The 17,874-nt window shown below is 46.6% G+C and overlaps 1 protein-coding gene across 1 annotated transcript in view; it reads left to right on the top strand.

The window, feature by feature from the left end:
• The window catches only part of LOC149992494 (pecanex-like protein 2), a 193,389-nt gene that overhangs the window by 106,064 nt on the left and 69,451 nt on the right, over window positions 1-17,874 (top strand). The window contains exons 22-23 of the mRNA XM_090263293.1: window positions 7,180-7,288; window positions 14,651-14,780. Coding sequence (XP_090119419.1) covers window positions 7,180-7,288; window positions 14,651-14,780 — 239 coding nt within the window. The remainder of the gene's footprint in view (window positions 1-7,179; window positions 7,289-14,650; window positions 14,781-17,874) is intronic.

Genomic DNA, 17,874 nt, shown 5'->3' with positions numbered 1-17,874 from the left:
TCATGTTCTCCTAGGGGCCTGAAATGGTCTGGCTGCATAAGGTCGGCTCATCAAAGAACCGCACGGTTGCATTTTCCTTTATTAGCTCCCATTCATTTGCCTAATAACTCACCCCTGCTGGGCACCCTCATCCCTGCATTAGCCCTGATTCTCTTTTTAGTTACAGTTTTTCAAACGGCTCTTCACAGATGATAAACTATTACCCTTGTTGCTTTCTCCTTTCTTAGGTTTTACTCCCCTTAATGGTTCTATTTTTGCTTTATTGTTGTAGGTTAATCAGATTCCTCCTGTTTGATACCTCTTGCTTAAAAATATTCTGCTATTAGTTTACATTTTATTATTAAATACGGTGTTTACAGCAAAAGAACAATCATTTCCTTCAGTAGGTTTAAGAGAAAAATATTTTATTACTAGATTGCAAGGGAATTTCTTGTTTTTTGAGTGAGTGTTGAATTTATTTTCCAACACTTTCTGCATCAATTAAGCATCATACGGTTTTTCTTTTTTTTGTTTTCTTTATTTTTAAATATACTAACATTTTTCTAATATTAAAACATGAGTTGAATCAAATTTAATCATGATATATTTTATACATTTATAGATTCATTTTGTAAATATTTTATTGAGGACTTTTGCATTCATGTTAATAGATGAGAACATCTATATTTTTTCTTATAATATTCTTCACTTTTTTCTAAAAAATTTTATTTATTTATTTGTTTGTTTATTTTATTTTTAGAGAGAAGGGAAAGGAGAAAGAGAGGGAGAGAAACATCACTGTGTGGTTGCCTCTCACTCGCGCCCCCAACCGGGGACCTGATGTGCAACCTAGTCATGTGCCCTGACTGGGAATCGAACCAGCGACACGTGGCTCGCAGGCCGACACTCAATCCACCGAGCCACAGCAGCCAGGGTTCTTGTTCATTTTTTATATTAAAAACACTCTCCCAATATAAACTGTGAAGTTTTTCTAAAATGTACATTTTAAGGCTATATATTTCCCCCTATAAACTGCTTTAGCTGAGTCCCACAAGTTATGATTGATACCATTGCTTTTCATTGTCATTCATTTTTAAATATTTTGTGCTCTTTACTGTCAGTTATTCTCAGTTAACTCAGTGTTGTGTGTGTTTTTTTTTGTTGTTGTTGTATTTGAGTGCAAACTTTGTGGTTGTTATTGCTATTGTTATTTTGTCCTCTTTTTACTATTGACTTCTAATTTAATTGCAAAGCAATTAGCATGGTATCACTTCTTAGCATTGGTTAGGACTTCTTTTGTAGTTCGGTAAGTCATACTTGTAAATGTATACATGCTTGAAAATTATATTCTTTCTCTTCAGTTAGCTGCAAGGTTCTAATTCACATATCCCTGAGATAAAGCTTGTTGATTCTGTTGGTCAAAAATTGTATATACTTATTTAAGTATTGCTTTCTGAGATGCATGTCTTAAAATCTCTCCCTATGATTACAGATTTGTTCCTCTCATCCTCATTCTGTTCATTTTGATTTTAGAGATCTTGAGATTAAGTGGTTAAGTATATACATTCTGGTTATTTTATCTCTTTGTTGATGCTTCCCTTTTGTCATTGTGTACTGATATTTTTTAGAGTAAAAGTCTATTTTGGGAATCCATATATTTTAGTAGGCAGATTTTATTTGCTGACATTTACTGTGATCAATGATGTGTTTTTTCTGTCATGATATCGTTTGTTCCGTGTTTATGATTGTTTTTTGTTTCCCACACCCCAGCCCCCACTCTTTTCTTTCCTTTATTGAATGAAATGGATTTTTTTTGGTCCCCTTTCTCTTTTAATGTTTCGGAAATTGAATAGTGTGTTTCTAGTCTTTAGTGCAGTGAGTCCATTTTGATCCATTCCTTCTTGAACATTTTTCCACTCCCCACATCACCAGCCTTGCCTCAAAATGTCTGACAGTTTTCCCGAATGCTTTTGTTCCTGGCTTTAACCCCACCTGGTTCATTACCCTCTCCCCCCCTTGAACCTCCACATGTCTTCCCATCCTTGCTGCCCCATCCCAGCTGCTCCAGAGCCTCCTGTTTCTCAGCATCTCTCGTTTTGAATTCAGTTCACCTTTGTCAGCCAGTTTCTGTGGCTTCTTTCAGCCTCACGTGTCCCTTCAAGTTCAAACCTTGGCAATTACAAATTTGTGTCAAGTTTTATGAAGTGCATCCTTTCTGAGAAGGGAGCTACCTGAATCTGACAACAAAATGCAAAAGAAAAAAGGCAACCGACAGAAGTAACCTGGGATGTCGTAAAGCTGGAACAGGAGGAGAGGTGGTGACGGGGGTTGGGAGGGCGAGTTCCACTTTAATCAAGTGCAGTAATTTACACGCGGCGCCCCAACACAAGGCCAAACACAGGGACAGTCAAGAAATGGTAAGTTTTTTCACTAAGGGAGGGGCCCCAAAGGAAAGACGGCGTATGTTTTATTTCAGAATGTGTAAGCGAGGATATGTGTTGGGGTCCCCTTTATTTGGTGACACTCTCTTCAAATGGTTGTGGATTTATGCAGATTGAATTTCCTATCCGTAGCAGAGAGGTAGTGGCATGCCTATGCCTAATTGAGAAGATATTTCCAAAATAGGTCATTTTAAATGACAGTATTTGTGATGTTTCTCTTTGGAGATAGCCAGAATTGCTACATTGTAACTTCTTTTACTCTTTGTATAGCTTTTTGTTTGTTTGTTTGTTTTAGCAACTAGACCCAAATGACTTTGCTTTCTCTTACAGTCATACTTGGGTAACGGGTGAAGCTTATTACACTTTAAGAGAGCTGAGATTTAAGATCTCGGAAGCAGAATGTTAGGTATAAGAGGAGCTTTGTGAAAGCAGAGGCCTCAAACTGTCTAAGAAGATGCGTGCTCATAGCTAATCTAAATGGGATTTCTATTTAAGGTACATCAGGGGAATGTTGCATTGCATTGGCACTGCTTACTAGAAAGGGGTTGGTGCTTTTGTTTTATTAACTCTTCTTACCTTAGGTGTTTTATTATTTTATACACAGTGGCCTAGCATGAGGCCTAAAGTACATCTTCATACATGCTTCAAGTTAATGATGGGTATTGAGGTTTCCTTTTGTGCTTAGACGTTGCTCTTTGACATTACACATTTTTCCTTTTTCCACCTGATTTCACCCATGACGATGAGGACAAAGTATAGAGGAAAAATGTGCAGTTGAGTCTTTCTAACCCAGGAATAAACTGTATCAATATTCGTGGAGCTCTGCATTCAGGAGGCACAGGTGACCGGTGACCTGTCCTTCTGAGAGCCATTTGAGTGTGTCCAGGCTCATAGGGCTGTATTGTATGGTATTTATGAGCATTTGTCCTGAGAAGCACATTCCAGGACAGAGCAAGCCCTTCATCACTGTGCACCTGGAGAGCGGGTCCCTGATGGTGACTACAGCCACCATGTGCCACATCCACACGTGTGACCCTGCCCCTTGGCATCAGCCAGAAGACTGAGAGGGAGGACCCCTCTCTCAGGCAGGTCTTCCTGCTGCTGTCCTTCACAAAGGCTCCCCACCTCCAGACCACAGGGTGGGGGTGGGGGTAGAAATATTACCAGATAGAGAACCAGAAATTTTTTTATTGTTTTGTGTTTAAGTTTATATTATTTATTTTTTGAGAGAGGGGAAGGGAGGGAGAAAGACAGGGAGGGAAACACCAATGTGTGGTTGCCTCTCATGTGCCTGCAACTGGGGACCTGGTCCACAACCCAGGCATGTGCCCTGACTGGGAATCGAACCAGTGACCCTTTGGTTCGCAGGCCAGTGCTCAGTCCACTGAGCCACACCAGCCAGGGCGGAATCAGGAATTCTGGCCTCTGGTTTCACATGAGCTGGTGGCTCCCTGTCTGTCCTAAGCAGCCCTCATGTCACCTCTCTGAGCCTCCCTGCATCTCTCTGTGCCTGGCTTCCTCCTCTGAAGAACAGGAGTACCTGGACTTGGTGAGCTTCTGTTGTTTGGGAGGGGACTTTAGAATTTCCTGATAGTGAGCTAAGTTTGCCCTCAAAAGTAAGACTTGTCCTAATATTTACTTAGAGTGGCCAGGTATGTTCCACATCCTGGCACAGGTGAAGTCATGTAATCCTCAGATGACACTGTGAGGAGGTACTGTCACCATCCCATGATAGGTGGGAGCTGGATGTCGAGCCCGGGCAGCATGCCCTCCAGCCTGCGCTCTTCACGGTTGCGCTGCGTTGACATCTGACGTGCCTACGGCATGTGCTCTTTCTGGTGGGCTTTGCACGGAAGCCCTGAATTACGGAGTCGGGAGGAATCAGAGGTACATGAAGAACTGGCCTTGGGGGGGGGCAGGGCCTGTTTCATGAGCTGCCTGTTGGAAATCTTGTACGAAGCTTATATTTTATTCTCCACAGTGTTTGTGAAAATCAGCAAGGCACAGAGACACAGAGAAAATAAGCAAATTTACCTGCAGCCTTGGCTGCAATTAGAGCGTCAGAGTGCATGTCTCTGATTACTGGTTTTGCTTACGTGTAAACGCAAGTTGCTGGGCTAAGCAAAAAATAATTATAATAGATTCATTTAATCAAAACGAAGCCCAGTTGAACTTGTTAGAGCTTTAAACCTGCAGATGAGGCTTTCCCGGGGGCTGCCTGTCTGATTGTAGTTGCTATGCCTGACCTACTTATCAGCTTTTTCAGAAGGTGGAATAAAAACCTAGCAGGATACAGTCATACACTGAAAACCCAACAGGAATAACTGTCCATAACCCGTGATTCATTTTAAGGGCATTTGAAGGGTCATACATCACATAAAGTGATCTTGTTTATGCTTGCAGTTTTCACCCACGCATGAGTCACACGTTAATTCTTAATAAATGGACTAAGGAGTCTCAGTGGGGCGACCAGAAGCTTCCCAGCCCAGAGCTGTTTCGTCGCATGGAGTTCGGTCAGACATACATGAGCAAGTCAGTGCAGCAGAACCCACCGCCTTTCCCAGGACATTTGTGTGTGGTGTGCTCTGGCGTCCTGTGTGAAGGTTTTCTCTTGTACTTAGCATGCTCCTCCTCTGGTTGGGTTAGCGGCGGGGATGAAAGGAATCCCTTGGAAGAAATCCACTCTCAGAAGTGAGTCAAGCATCTGAGTCTGTGTTCAGACTGTCTCTCAGTCTGTACTAGTCCCCTCTGGGCTGGTGGAAATCATGGTGCTGGGGACAAGCCTGTTTTTCATGTGACCCTAAGAGATGTGACCTCAAACTGACATGACATAACAGAGGAAGCCCAGCTCTCTTGGTTGTCACTCTCTAGGCACTGAGAGCCGGGCGTTCCATCCATCATGGATTTAGGAAGCCTTACCCAACCCAGGAGTGAAACCAAAGTGACCTTTCAGAAAGTACAGGGAAGTCAGCCCCCGTGGTGGGTACAGAGTGAAGGAAGCGAGAAGTCATTGGCAAAAACAAACACCGGTTTCCTTTCCCAGAATTCATATTCGGTTCCAGTTCTCAAGTCCAATCCCATCACCTCTCTCCTCCCTTTGTCCTCCCTTTCTCTATTTCTTTGTCCCTCTCCCTGTCCCTCTGTCACTCTCCTCACCCATTTTCTCTCTCCCTCTGTCGTTCCCCATTGGTAGGTCTGTGGCTGGAGCTGCTGGGGGACAGTTGAGGTCCCTGAGGTTATCACAGCCACGTGCCCAGGCTTCTGAGAATCTCATGTTCGCTGTGCCTTGGCGAGAACTTACCTTTGGCTCTTCTTGTGTGGCCTGCCCAACAATGTTTAATTCTACTGTAAAGTTGTTCTCTAAAACCAGGCTCTTTGTGAGACTATGATGGGACAAGGAAAATGAGGGGAGGATTTGGAGAGGATTCTAGTTAATCATGTGTTACCTCATTACACTTTCATGGAGCAATTCAGAGGAACCTCATGCTTTGGTTCCAAAATGACAAGGTTGGCCTTTCACTGAAGGGCTGAGTTATCCCGATTCCTTGAACTTTCCCCTGATGGTCGCATTTCCCAACCTTTGCCTTCTTTTCATTGCACTCCTGGTGGTCTGTGTAACAGCTAATGAGCCTAATTAAGAATTCTGAGTTTTTGCCCTGATTGGGTGGCTCAGCTGGTTGTAGCATCATCCTTTACACCAAAAGGTTGCAGGTTTGATCCTAGGTCAGGGCGCATACGAGAGGCAACCGATCAATGTTTCTGTCTCACATCAATGTCTGTTTGTCTGTCTGTCTGTCTCTCTTGCCCTTTCTCTCAAAAATCAATAAATATATCCTCAGGTGAGGATTTAAAAAGAAATTGTTTTCCCTCTTTTTATATCACAGCCTTGGTGAGTGTATTTTATTGTTTTGTGCGCTTGCCAGTCTAGGAACACCTAGTCCAGGAACATTCTGTATGCTTGGAGAGTGTCCGTGGAGTTTGGGGGACGTCTGGTAGGATACGTACCGACTCCGTGTGGGAGTGACAGCAGTGGACCGTGGCACCTGGGGTCTGTCCGTTCATTCACCCCAGGAGGCAGGGGCTGCAGCTGGGCCAGTCGCTCGCTCTCCACCCTTCTCCGCACGTTCCTATTCTGGATCTCCAGCCCAAACCACGGAGCACATCTGCCCTCTGTGTTCATTCTTGGTGCACAGAAGGTCTCTTCTCTCCAGCCCCTGCTTCTCCCCGAAACTTATGTTTGCCTGTGCTGGCTTCTCTAGCAAATGCGACAATTTCCACGTCCTGTCTTGGTGTCTAAAGTACGTGTGGCTTGTAGTTCAATGCTTTGGAGTAATTTTCCCAACAAGAGCAGCTGAAGAGCTAACATGAACCTAATACTCAGAAGCCTAAACAATGTCCGTGATGACAAGTGTGTGCACGAATGTCCCTCTGAGTGACCCAGTGTGGAGGCGGGAAGACCAAGTTGCGAGTGTTTCTTGAAAACAGGCAATGAGCTACACCGTGTCTAGCTGTTGGCGGAAATACTCATCAACCCAGTGAGATTAAATGGCACTAGGTTTCTTCTGATCACCTTGCGGCTATTTTCAAATATCCTTAAGCAGGTGCCTTGCATGTGGGACAGAATAAGGTAAGCGGAAGAAGCTGGCCGTGGCTTCCCCGCCCGTCCCTAACCAGACGCATGTGTGTGCTTTAAATGGCTCTGATGCCCCTGCGCTGTGGTCGTCACCCCTGATGAATCTTCTTCTTCCTCTGCTTTCAGCTCAGGGACCTGCTGCAGAAGCTGCAGTTCATCTTGGCCTACGTGGCTCCGTGGCAGATGGCGTGGGGCTCCTCATTTCACGTGTTCGCGCAGCTCTTCGCAGTCCCCCGTATCCTTTCCGTGGCTGTTTCCACCACATCTCACAGCTGCGGGCCGCTCCGCAGACCCCGGCAGTGGGAGGACTTTAAAGTCTCTGCGGTCGCATCTTAGTGGGGACGGGGGAGGCGCTCTGGATTCCCCTTAGGCCACTTAGCCTTTAAAGATGGTTCCTAATGTTGAACTCTTCCTGCTTCTTAATGTACATTCAGGAGTGACTTTATTTTTCTGATTCTTCCACTTCCCATGCTCGGATCTGCATTAAGACAGCCTTCTTTCAAATGGAAAATTACTGTTTAAATGATTCCGTTGACTTGTGCAAAATAATGCACATCAGTCTGATGGATTTAAGCACTGGCAGGGTTGATGTATTCACTATGTCATTACAGGTTGGATGATGTTGTATTATGGTATAGTTTAGTTGTTATGTCCTTAATAATATTCAGAAACCCCGAGTTAGGTGCAAACAGAATTGCCCCAACACTTTGAAGACTGAAAAAATAATTTGTGGTTTTGTTTTGCAGTTGCTATGAGCCGAGGAACCTGGTTTTATTATGTGTAGTTTCATTTGGCTTTCTTGTATGTTTTTATCATGAAAATGCAAGTGTTTTCATCATAATTAGTTTTAATTTACTTAGAAACAAATCTGAGCTGCTCGTTCTCAAGATCACTTTGATGATGAACGTATGCACACAGGGAGAGAGAGAGAGAACACTTGCACATGCGTGCATGTGTGTGTGCATGTGTGTTGTGAGGGAGGGGGAAGAAAGAATGTTTATATGGTTTGGTAGGAAGAGGGGAAGGAGAGAGGAATAAAAAATACTTCTTGAAAAGAGAAATTAAACAGGCCTAAAACATGTCCTCAAAGGTTTTCCTTCCTTCTGATTTAATGCTTTCTAAGCTTTTATTTCCCAGGATGTGGTTCAGGGCTACTTGCACCAGAACCCCAGAGGAGTTTGCTAAGTAGGCACATCCCTGAGCCTGGCACATGCTTTTAATATCACACTTCAGGGGGCAGATCCTGGCATCCCCATCTTCACAAGCCCCCCTGGTGATTCAAACCCCCTGATGTGTGTGACCCCAGTTCCAGTCCCTGGCATTCCATCATGGGTGCTGTTGGCTAGTTTTAACTCTTTGAATGCCACGAGTAATTCGAAATTTGGATCAACATGAGAAAAAAGTATATCAATATATAACCTAAGGTACAAAAAAGAGAACAAAGCACAAAATACGAATTATTCCATTGTTATTTACATTTGTAGCCATCTAAAAAAGAGTCACTGGGAGCGTCGCTGGCACTTCTGGGAAAACTTTTCAGTGTCGCTCACAGAGACGTTGGTATTCAAAGGGTTAAGGTCTGCTCAGCTTTCTGTTGTGAGCACACATGTAAGGAGACTTTGGGATCTGAATTTGGTGTCCAGGCAAGGAAAAATACTTGGGCTCATCATTAAGTGATCCCATATTCTAGATTTAAAAAAATATTTTTAATGCTTTCATCCAGATTTATTGGTTTTAAAAAATGTTAAAGTGTTTCAGGAGATCCCTTTTTTCCCCCCCAGAGTAAAACTGTCATGATACCAAATAATGAGAAAACCACTGTAGTTTATCCCCAGCCGAGACTGATCCACTCCTTGCTCTCACCTCCTAAGGTGCCATTTTGATGGGTCACAAACCACTTCCCCTAAAAGCTGCTGGAGGGGCTTGAGGGTTTCATCTCTTAAAGCCCAGGAAGCTGACATATTTGCTTGTTTACTTTTTCTATTCATTATGTTTCTTTAGTTTTTCTTTACTTTTAAAATATTTTACTTAATGTGTTTAGTTTTTTTCTTTTCTAATTTTTCTTATATGTTTTTTTAATTTTTATTTTCTTTTCCTCATTTTTTCTTTTTATTTTGTTATTTTTACTTTTTTCATTTTTTTTTCCTAAATCTGTTTTTGTTTTTATTTTGAAGTCACTGTGTCTAACGACTTTGTAGCCGTCTCTGCCAAGGAAGAGTGCTGCATGAGCAATTACATGCTGCTGAGCACCCCTGGCAAGGAATCCTTTGCTGAGGTGATGTTGGCCTGCGACATTCTGACCAGCACAGAGGTGGCTGTGAAAATCATGAGTCATTGGGGCATCTCTGAAGTTTTTCGAGAAGTTCATTGTCTCATGAGCTTAAGCAATCCCAACATCACCAAGTTGTTTGAAGTGACTGTCTCCTGGGGCCAAACTTTTCTCTTCACGGAGCATGTGAGCGGCAGGCACTTACTTGACCACCTGAAGAATCATGGCCCCAGCACCAAGGAGGAAGCCCGAGCCATCTTCTGGCAGATGATATCAGGGATTCAGGACTACCACGAAAAGGGGATCGTGCACTGGGACCTGAAGCTGAGAACATCCTTCTAGACGGCGAGCATAACATCAAGCTAGTGGACTTTGGCTTCAGTGTGGACTGTTTAGACCATAAACTGCACTCCTTCTGTGGCACCATCTCCAAATAGCCCCGGAGATCTTGCTGCTCCAATCCTATGATGGCCTGAAAGCTGATGCCGGGAACCTGGGGTTGCTTCTCTATAGGATGGTGATGGGGAAGCTGCCATTTGTGGGGAGAATTTTAGGGACCTGAAGCAGCAAATATTGAATGAGCAGTACCATGTACCGGACTTTATGACTCCAGAATGTCAAGAACTGTTAAAAAAAATTACTAACTGTTGACCCCCGCCAAAGAACAACCCAGGAAGATATAATGAAAGATCCATGGGTCAACATTGGTCAGGAGGAAGAACTGAGGCCATACAGTGAACCATCCTGGGATGACATAGACCCCCAGGTGACAGAGATAATGAAGAAGCTTGGGTTTAAGCAGCGCAGGATACAGGAGTCAGTAACAGAAAGAAAACAGAATATTATGGGCACATACCTGATCCTTTGCCCCACAGAAAACAAGATGAAGGGCCACACTGTCAAAGTAAGACCCTGCCCCTCTGACCCCAACATCTGTCTTTCCACAAAGAGGTTCAGGCATGAGGGCAGAAAACCAATAAGCCTGCCCATCCCCCAGCCAACCTGAAGTCAAGGATGCCCAGTTCCTCACCAAGCATGGAAGCAAGGATGACCTTTCCCCCAGACAGGATGGAAGTGAGGGCAACCATTCCCCCACCCAGCCTGAAGTCAAGCACCAACCACATCCCCTGACCAGCCTTCCCGCGTGGCCCTGGGGCCTCCTCCACCACGCCCAGCAGCAGCAGCAGCACCAGCAGCATGGTAGAGTCCCCAAGGGAACCGTTAATGAAAACTGGCTCCAAGCTGGGCAACCTGATGGTGGGACCCCATCCCCTTCCCTCTGACCCCAGCCAGGGCCAGCAGTGGGTGGCTAGGAGGGTCCTCAAGTTTTCCTTAAAATGTATATCCTGTAGGCTGTCCACAAACAAGGAACATCTCAAAAGGCCAAGAATCAAGCCAATATACTCTTTTATTCCATATTCTCTCAATTTATTTAAAATATTTTATTGTTTATGATACTACAGTTGTCAAGCCAATATAATTTTTAAAATTGTGGATGGCCAAGGCAGGGCCAGAGTCTAAGATGCTGCGGAGATCAAGCAGCACTCCCTGCATCTTAAATGCTGAGCCTGAAGGTGCTGAGCTCCAGGGCGGCCAGCCACGTGGTGCGGGGGATGAGCCAGAGGCTGGGCGCAAAGAGCTGCGGGGGAGGCTGGGGCCAGAAACGCAGGCTGTGTGAGCGGGTGAGAGGACCTGGTCCGGCAGACGACGGACGTGTGCAAACCGCCACAGCGTTCTCCCCACGGGATTCACATCAGGAGGGTATCTGGCACCTCTGTGACCTTCAGAAGCATCTTATTCAAAATATCTGCTGAGCTTGGAGGACGGCCTGGAGCCCCCTGGGGATCAGGAGGGGAGGCTGCCCTCGCTGGGGGTCCACCCCTTGGCCCCCAGCTGAGTGAAACTTCAGAAACTGGCCTGTTTTTCCTGGGGCCCTTCTCCCCTCCCCTGCTTTCCTTGGCTCCCATGTTTGTGTGGGTGCTTATTAAAGTATTCGATTCTCCCAAATTGTGTAACAAACTTGGTGCTCCAATATATATATACTTCTCCTAGCATACCAAGAGCCAGCCTCACAGTGCACGTTGTTCATGTTCCTATTCTTAGACCTGCACCGTTACTTCTAAAGCTTCTCAAGGTTATTTGGCAGAACACGCTGAGGAAAACCCGTGGTACCACCCTTTCCGTAACTGCAGTCATTTTCGATAACACCCGTAATTGCAGTTTTTCTAAACAGTCCTTCCAACAAAGGCAGTGAGGGGCACGAGTGAGGGGGTGTTTATTTATTTTTGAAGTAGGTCTAAGGCGTCCTGTCTAGAATGTACAAGCCTGTTTATTCAATGAAAATGATCAGATTGATGCCAATTTGCGGTGGAGGGGTCACACTAGGAATTTAAAACCTGAAGTTACGATTCCCACCTTTAGCCTCATGTGGTTCTCAGGCGGACCTGCAGCACTTCCTGTGGCTCTGTACGCCTTGTTAGGAGAGTTCAGAGGTGCTCACTACTCCTTGTAATTTCACAGCTGCATTAGGACCCATGTGGGAGCCATGACCTTCAGCTACTTGTCCTGTATGTGTGGGGGGCGTTCTCACACACACACATCGTATCTGCAGGTACTATTTCCTAAAGAATAAAAGCGGTGTTGGCATATATTTCAGATGGCAGAGTATCTGCTACACCAAAAACTTTCATGATGGGTGGACTCATTCTCTTAAGAAATAAACCACATTTGAGATGTAGATTCTGTTGGGCATTTGGGAGTCCTGTTTTGGAACACCCAGTTGGTCCCCCAGCTTTGTTCCTAAAACTATCTCTTTGGTGACACCCACTTCCTCCTTTCAGGGGGAGGGTGAAGGCTGACCACTGTGGACCTGTGACAGGCCTTCAGTTCCCCTCCCCGTGCATAACCAAGGACACCTTCCCACCCGTGATCAGTTGTAAGGGTGGACATTGCTGTGTGAAGTCCAGCGTCATGCTGAGTGGGATATAATGGGATAAATAGTTTCGGAAACTGGAAATATAGGCCATTGAGACAAAGCTATCAGGTTCCTAAATGCCAGTCCTGGATCTTCAGTAATTTTGAAATGTTAATTATTTTATCACTCTATTAAGAACCTATGAGTTCCATCCTGGCATTGAGAGGGGACTAATGTGCCCTGTTTTGGAATTGAATTAGCTTTCAGGCCAGCAGGGCGCTGTTTAGTAAATTGCTTTTTCCCGTTCCAGTGTGTTTTCTCCCTCAGTGGCCTCTGTCAGTTTCTGAGCTCGTAACCCCCAGGGAGAGACGAGAATGTGCACCTTTTTAATAAGTGTAGAGACCAGACAAGGCCATTGCCTTCTAACAATTAGACAGACTTAGCCAGATTATCTCAGTTAAATGTATATATTGGGATGGCTGCTTTTTACTCCCTTTGAGCTTGTACTGCCTTTTTTTTTTTTTTTTTTTTTTTTTGTACTCTAAGTAGTGACATTGAGGTTGTCATTTTAAATGTCCTCAGATACCAGGAAGCTTTGAAAGGTGTTATCATTGACCTGTTAGGTAGACCTCTTGGCTCTCCTGTTAGGCACTAAGGAAGATGCATGTGCCCACTGTCTCAGGTCCCTGTTTCTTGGCCCTGCCTTAGCGATACGGTCACAGTCTTACATATTTGTCCCAGTGGGTAATTTATTTATTGGTCGTCCCTAAATAAAATGACCTCTGAGGCCATCTGTTCATTTCTGCCCTACCTCTGACCTGTGAGATTTCCCTTCCTCTCCTACCACAATGAACTTTATTTATAGTCTAATACTACTTCCCTCACTTACTGCTGAATTTCTGGGTAATTGTTTCTGGCATTATAAAGTGGAGAAACGTAATCTTTGGGGAAATGTTGGGAACTGAAAAGAAAGGCAGTTCCAGTTCCTCTGGTGCCTGCTCAGTCCTGACTGCCCTTGGCTTTGTCCTGGTGCCCGTGTCCTGTCACCTTTGGTGGGGACATGCCCCTCTTCCCCTCCCCTTCCCTTCCTCCCACTAGGGAGCCCCTTTGTCACCCCACCTTCCCTTCCCCCGTTTTTTCAGCACCTTTACTCAGTGACATCTCCCATGCACTTCCCTTTTCTTCCAGCAACAAGGGACATCGTTTACTTGGAGTGTTTTGTGACCCAGGTATTTAGATGTTTTCACCTTTCAGATGAACAGGAAACTCATGGGTGGTAACAGATGTCACAGCAGCACATTATCCTGAAGTTCTCCGTTTGAACCAAGGTCAAAATAAAAGAAATTGGATTTAAATTGTAGCACAATTGAGATATTTTTGGTATCCAAACAATTCAACACCAGAATTGATTTTTAATGAAGGATATGTCATTTCACACCAGAAGGTGTAAATAGCAAGGAAAAAACAGAGATACAGTTGCGCCTGAAGCAAAAATCTGAGCTTAAGTCTATGACAAAGCACGAGGAAGTGCCCATGGACAGCACAAGGCTCGCCCCCTTCTCTGTGTTTGCTCATCAGTGGGACTCGGAGGCCCCACCTCCACGTCTGCCCATCACATCACCTGAGCGAAGCCACTGATAAGGTGGGAAAGGCACTCTGGGGCCTGAGTAACTTCTATGTTTCGATTGGAAATGCATGCGACACAGAGGGGCCAGCCAGCCCTCTGGCACCTCCTCCAGGTTTCCGGAGACCAGTTGGGCTTAAGCCAAAAGTTCGAGCCATACCGTTTTCTATATTGAACAACTGCGCTTCTGATCTGCCAGGGTGCGTAGAAGTGAGGCACGCCAGCAACGGAGAAACCCACACATAGTGCAGAGACACGGCTGGACCCACAACAGGCTGTGACTCAACGTGTTTACGTGTTTAGCTTATCACCTAGACGTGACTTGAATGGAGCCATTTGCATGCAATTTATAATAAACATATATTTTTTGAATAGTGGGGAAAGATTCTACATAGGTGTGACCTTCCAAAAACAATGCTAATATTTTTTAAAGTATAAGTTAATTTTAATTATTTATACAGCTACTCAGTATTTTTGTAAATGTACCACAGTGTGTTTTGTTCAGTTCAGGATATCTTAGTAAAAAGGAAGCCATTATTTTCAAACTTGAGATATCAGATCTTTGCTGTGAATCATCCTGAGACTACTGGGGTTTTTATGAGAATCGCTGGATGTGGTGGTGGTGAAATGAGACCTAGCAGGGTACCCCTGAAAGCTTGATAGCCCAAGTGCATGCCCTTTTTTCTTTTCTGCATGAGAAAATGGCTTTAATGTAAACTAGTCAAAATCTTAAATTATATTTAGAAATAGAACGATGAAAAACATGTTTGCCTTAACTCAAAACGCCCAGACTCGGCCGCGCTCTTCTTTCAGACGCTTGTCACATCCATCTTTTCAACGCCCTTGAGCCCATTTCTTGGGAGCGTCATTTTCATCACCTCGTACGTCAGGCCAGTGAAATTCTGGGAGAAGAACTACAAGTAAGACCCTAAAATGGACGCTAACTTGCTTTGCTAAGATGTGTGCTTCAGCACACTCCTTGACCTTCCTCTACACAAAGGTGCAGGCTCCTTGCTTTGCTCTGCTGCGAGCCATGGGGGAGGGGCGGGGTGGGGGGAGACATAGTATGTGTCTCACGGGTGTCTCCCCAGTTCAGGGACTCAGCACAGGGCCTTCAGGGCTCCTGACAGTATGCCTGGCCGCCCATTTGCCACCATTGGGCGCTAGACTGGGTGTCACTTGTTGTGGAGGGAAGTGAGTTATCACTGTGATGTGAGTCATCGCCCTCCCTGGAAAGGTTGTCTGAGGCCATCGTCATGTCATTTGATGTGATGGAACTGGCCCGGGATGGCACATGTTCCCTCTGGGAGCACTCTAAGCGTGCATGTCACGTATTTGTGTTACGCACACACATTGCAGCTCAACACAAAATAGGTCACCGCGTTTTCTGAGCACCGTTACACTTGCAGAACGTGATTTATGCACTTCCTCTGGACCATTTGGACTGGATGGTGATTCATCGCCTTCCACAAGCAGTGATGGGGTGGGGTGGTCGTTCTTTAAGGGAAATCGAGAAGAGAGGGTTAATGGTTCCCTAAGTGATTTTCAAGAAGCCTTGATGATGTGTGTGGGGAAGGGCCCGACAGCAGCCGGCGGCTCCAGCCGGGGCAGGGCGTCGCTCCGCGTGTCCAGGCAGGATCCATTTCAGACCTGCTTGGCCCTCATTGTCTAGCCGTACCTGTGCTGTGCCGTGCAAACCTGAGCCCGTCTCCTGCAAGGTGTCTACACCGAGGCCGGCAGTTAGTTAGGGGACCTGTGACCTCTGTTTCTCCCATCAGATGGTTTATGTGAACATAAAACGCACATCCTTCTGGGACAGGCAGTAGGGCTTCCTGCCTGCCTGGGCTCACACCTCACCTCTCCCACTTCACGCAGGGTCTCCCCAGGCCCCTCTCTCTTCTTCCGTAAAATGGGGCCAACGACGGGGGACGGTGGGAGTGCACCTACATACAGTGCCTGGACCAGGGCCTGGTGCAGCGGCAGCAGCACGTGAGCCTGCGCCTGTGGGGTCCCTGCCTGACCTCTGTGTGCAAGTCTCTGTCCCACCCGGTGCAGCTGACTGTGTGTGTCACACACCTGCGAGTTCACAGGTAGAGGCCGCGAGGAAGCCGGGGCCTCATGTTCCCAGCAGGTCCCTGATGTCCCTGGAACCGTGGGCTGTGTGCAGGAAAAGTAAAGTTGTCCTGAGTTTTACACATGAAGAAGTTACCCCTTTGGCGCTTGTCTGAAGAGACATCGTGCGCATTTCCAATGCCAGAGAATAAAAGGGAACCACCAGCGCTGGCTGGTCCTTACACTTTGTTAGGAGAAACCGTTTCGGGGCCTTTCTGGAAGTCTGAAAATCACACTTCTGGAAAGTGCAAACGCTTGTGAGTAAGAGGTGTGGCATCTCTCGAGCTTTTAACTGCAAGAAAGTACACTATATTTTTAACTTGATCATCAATGCAGAAGATTTCTTTCTGTCTCCTGTACTCAGATGAGTGGGGAACTGGTCTTTCTGGCCCAGGAAGACTTGATATAAGGAACACATGTCCCTCCTAAGCTGGAAAGGGTTTTAGCTCTTGGGATGGAAAGGGGACCAGAGACCTCTTTGTGGGAGGTTCTGCAGGGAGGTGCCCTCATGTTGCGCAGTGCAGGGATGTGCTTCCTGGCACAGCCGCCTCCCTTCTGAGACCCAGCTTGCATCAGAGGCCTGACTGGGGGTGGGGGTGGGCGGGGAGGTGAGGATTACTCAGTACAGGCTTCCAGAGCAGGATCTGGGTTTCTTTAGTCAGTCTCAGAAAGAGTCGATTCTGTGTGGCCCACCGTTGAGCAGTCTATTACGTGCTGGGGGCAGGGGTGCACCTTTGGGCAACCTGCCCATGGCCGGGGGGCGGGGTGGGTCTGTGGGTGTGCATGAGGATGTCCAGCCTCGAGCACTCTCTGAAGGAGCCAAGTTGGAGAAAACGTTAGTTCCCCTGGGGGTCGGGTATGGGGCTCCTGATGCGAAACCCAGGCAGCTGGAAGTCCGCCGTCGGCTTGTGTGAGGCGTCAGAGTGCAGCCCCCTCCGCGTGAAGGATCAATGATGGTGGGATTCGGGGCCCTGAGAGCGGTGGCTGGTGGGTACCAGGGGACGAAGGGGCAAGAAGTCTCGTCTGGACACCACAAAGGCTCTGGAAAGCTCATTCGGTCTGTCTCAAACTGTTGTTGGTTTTTATTTCAAATACTCGTAGCCTCTGCTGTTCGAACTTGAGAGTGTCCATCCGCGTAGCTGGCCTCGTCACCTTCGTTCTGTCTGATACGAAGGAGCAGTCGGTTCCTGTAATGGACCCTTTGCATTAACTGGTCATCCTGTCACTTTACGTGTGCAGCTAACAGGCTCCTCTGGAGCTTTGGGGGGCTCCTGTCCCCACGTGTGGCGAGGGCACTTTCAGTCCCCTCCTCTGGGCCTCCCCCCACCCCCACCCTGGCTCCCGCCCTTCCCAGCCGTCTGGTTTTTCTGTCAGGCCTTTGAAAGCTGGCTTGGGTTTTCGCAAGTCTGCAGCCAGCCCCCACTGCAGTGAAACCGATTTAATACGCTAAGGAGCTGCTAAGTGAATCGCCAGCTACCTAGAGCGATGGTCGGCCTTTTCTCAGCCGGGGCTGTCCTGAAATCTGCAGCCAGCCCTGTTCTCAGGGCTGTTTTTCCTGGGACAGGGGACAGTCCTGTCCTCAGCCTCCTCACTCATCCCCCTCTGGCGCTCTCAGGGGGCCCACCCACATCCTGTCTGCAAAGCATGTGAGGCCGCTTGCTGACCGAGGGAGGAGAGAATGCCACGCAGGCCCACGCTGTCACACAGATTCTGTGCTGACAGAAGTGCCCCTCCAGCACATACGGCCATCGAAACAGGGCTCGTGTGGCTGGGGAACTGCGTTTTTAATGCTGTTTCATCTTAGTTAACTTCAGTGTGAAGAGCCACATGCGCCCAGAGGCTGCTGTACTGGGCAGCACCCATGGGCGCCTCCGCTGTCTTCCTCTCGCCTTGTAGCCTCTC

Source organism: Furipterus horrens, unplaced genomic scaffold (genome assembly GCF_987537825.1).
Source record: "Furipterus horrens unplaced genomic scaffold, mFurHor1.1.pri manual_scaffold_15, whole genome shotgun sequence".
Lineage (NCBI taxonomy): Eukaryota > Metazoa > Chordata > Mammalia > Chiroptera > Furipteridae > Furipterus > Furipterus horrens.
Note: the sequence above shows the minus strand (reverse complement) of the source record. Positions and strands in the feature narration are given on the sequence as shown.